This window comes from Malus sylvestris, chromosome 2 (assembly GCF_916048215.2).
Source record: "Malus sylvestris chromosome 2, drMalSylv7.2, whole genome shotgun sequence".
NCBI classification, from domain to species: domain Eukaryota; kingdom Viridiplantae; phylum Streptophyta; class Magnoliopsida; order Rosales; family Rosaceae; genus Malus; species Malus sylvestris.
Genome location: NC_062261.1, coordinates 14772915 through 14775564, shown reverse-complemented (window position 1 = coordinate 14775564; position 2650 = coordinate 14772915). Strand labels below are relative to the sequence as shown.

At 48.4% G+C, this 2650-nt stretch overlaps 1 protein-coding gene across 1 annotated transcript; it reads left to right on the top strand.

Moving 5' to 3' along the window:
• Nucleotides 1–276: 276 nt before the first annotated feature.
• Nucleotides 277–2257, top strand: LOC126605479 (F-box protein SKIP2). Its single transcript, XM_050272893.1, has one exon. It carries the CDS (start codon nt 410–412, stop codon nt 2030–2032), a length of 1623 nt encoding a protein of 540 aa, XP_050128850.1. The 5' UTR covers nt 277–409; the 3' UTR covers nt 2033–2257.
• The last annotated feature ends 393 nt before the right edge of the window (nt 2258–2650 follow it).

Genomic DNA, 2650 nt, shown 5'->3' with positions numbered 1-2650 from the left:
ACTTGGGAAGGAAAAACAATGAAGGACCAAGTTGCAATAATCCATAATGTTCAGGCGATAAACCTAAATTTGACCCCAAAAAATTAAAAGTAAAAACAGTAAAATAGGCGCGTATCTGACGGCCAAGGATGAATAATGATGGTCGGCCGTGGCCCGTGGAGATTTCGAGGACGCCACGGAGCATCCCATTTGACGGGTCGCACAAAACACGCTCAACGCCGTCGCCCACTCTCTACGCGCCTATTTCTCAGAGTGTTATTTTATATGCTCGCAAGAAGAACACACACACACTCACATTTTTAGATAACTTTGAGAAAAACAACCACCATCTCTCTCTCTCTCTCTCTCTCTCTCTCTCTCTCTCTCTCTCTCCTTCTGGCGGCGCGTTCAGTTCAATCGCAGCTGCGCTATGGGACAGTCCTATTCGTTTCCTGAGTCTCCAGCGGAGCACAGTCCAAGAGAAATATCAACGAGCCGCCGTTTCGGCTTCAAATCGGTGGCGATTGGTTCATCCTTGAACGACGAAGACTCCGAGTTTCACGGGGAAGTCACCCAGGGCCGTGACTACACCTCCGATCTTCCCGACGAGTTGTTGGCGAGTATTTTTCACTTCCTCGGTGCCGGAGACCGGAAACGAAGCTCGCTCGTCTGCCACCGGTGGCTGAGAGTCGACGGCCAGAGCCGGCACCGCCTCTCTCTCAACGCCCAGGCCGGGCTCCTCACTTTCCTGCCTGCTCTCTTCGCCCGCTTCGACTCGGTCACGAAGCTCGCTCTTCGATGCGATCGCAAATCGATCAGCCTGGACGACGACACTTTGGTCCTGATCTCGATTCGCTGCAGAAACCTTACGCGCCTCAAGCTCCGCGGCTGCCGGGAAATCACGGACCTCGGAATGACCGCGTTCGCGCAGAACTGTAAGGGCCTGAAGAAGCTTTCCTGCGGCTCCTGCATGTTCGGCGCCAAAGCCATGAACGCCGTCTTGGAGCACTGCCCGACGCTCGAGGAGCTCTCCGTGAAGCGGCTCCGCGGTGTCCACGACGGCTCGGAGCCGATCGGCGACAAAATTGCGTCGTCGTCGCTGAAATCGATAACCTTGAGGGAGATACTGAACGGTCAGTGCTTCGGGCCGCTTATCGTCGGCTCCAAGAATCTCAAGAACCTGAAGCTAATCCGCTGTTTGGGGGATTGGGATACGGTTCTGGAAAAGCTTGAAAATGGAAACCAGAGTTTGATTGAAGTTCATCTGGAGAGGTTGCAGGTGACCGATTTGGGGCTTTCGGCAATTTCGAAATGCTCGAATTTGGAGGTTTTGCACATTGTTAAGGCTCCTGAGTGTTCAAATTTCGGGCTTATCTGTGTTGCCGAAAACTGCAAGATGCTGAGGAAGCTTCACATTGATGGATGGAGGACGAATAGGATTGGGGACGAAGGTTTGATTGCCATAGCCAAAGAGTGCCCAAACATACTGGAGCTTGTTCTGATTGGTGTGAATCCTACCTCTTTGAGCCTAACTGCAATTGCCTCCAATTGCCAAAAATTGGAGAGGTTGGCGCTCTGCGGTAGTGGATCAATTGGAGATGCAGAGTTCGCTTGCATTGCTGCGAAATGCGTGGCGTTGAAGAAACTGTGTATTAAGGGGTGCCCAATTTCCGATGTCGGGCTCGAAATGCTTGCTTGGGGTTGTCCCAGTTTGGCCAAGATTAAGGTCAAGAAGTGCAGAGGAGTGAGTGGCGAGGTGGCGGAGTGGTTGAGGGAACGAAGGGGATCATTGATTGTGAATTGGGATGCTGGTGATATTGGATCAATGGATGCTAGTGGCTATGCAGGTGGAGCTGTACAAAGCGATGTGGAGTTTCCGGTTGATCACGGAGCAGTTGCCATTGCTTCAGCAAGTAGCAATGCTCCAGCAAGTAGCAATACTCCAATGGCATTATTTAGAACAAAGTTTGGTTTTTTTTCAGGTAGGAGTTTTGTTCCATGCACATTCAGAAGGTGGTCAGTTAGTCAGAGTAGTTCCAGTGCAAACTTGTAGGTCGAGTTTTTGTGGGCTGCAAAAGTTGCCGGCCTTAGCTCACGTTGGTACGTTGTTTACTGTGTATTCGTCAAATGAACATTCTTCTGTATTCATGGCCTGTTTCGGGCCTTTTCGTGATGTCGTATTGAATTTTTTGGTAATTTGTTCGTTACATAACTTGTTTACTCTTTCCATGATTTCAACATTTATGCGAGAACTCGAAACTACATTCGTTTTGATTAAGTTTAGGATGCCTGTTTGGTTTGAGCTCAATCTGGTTATGTCTTGCTTACAATCCAAGCAATAGTGCTCAATCTAATGTGCCGATGTTTCGTGCAATTGCTTTCACGATATGCCGATGGTGTTCAGTTTTGATGCACCAAGTGTTCACTAATCGGTTTCTGACCATTCCAAGAGAATTCGAAACTGCTTCGTGTTAAAAGTGCTTCCAGGCATTTTAAAAGTGCTTTTAAATACTCTTAGTTTTGAATTTCTTGAAACATTTTAATTAAGCACATGGTTACTGCTTTTGAATTGGCAGCAGTAGTATTGCTTTGCCCACGTGAAAGGGTGATGAGAATATTGTTCCCATACGTTACATGTATCGTTTGTTGCCATTGGATTGAATGTTCCTCT

Bases quoted from the DNA above. Each gene is read 5' to 3' on its own strand.
- LOC126605479 (XM_050272893.1), top strand. From the start codon at position 410: ATGGGACAGTCCTATTCGTTTCCTGAGTCTCCAGCGGAGCACAGTCCA.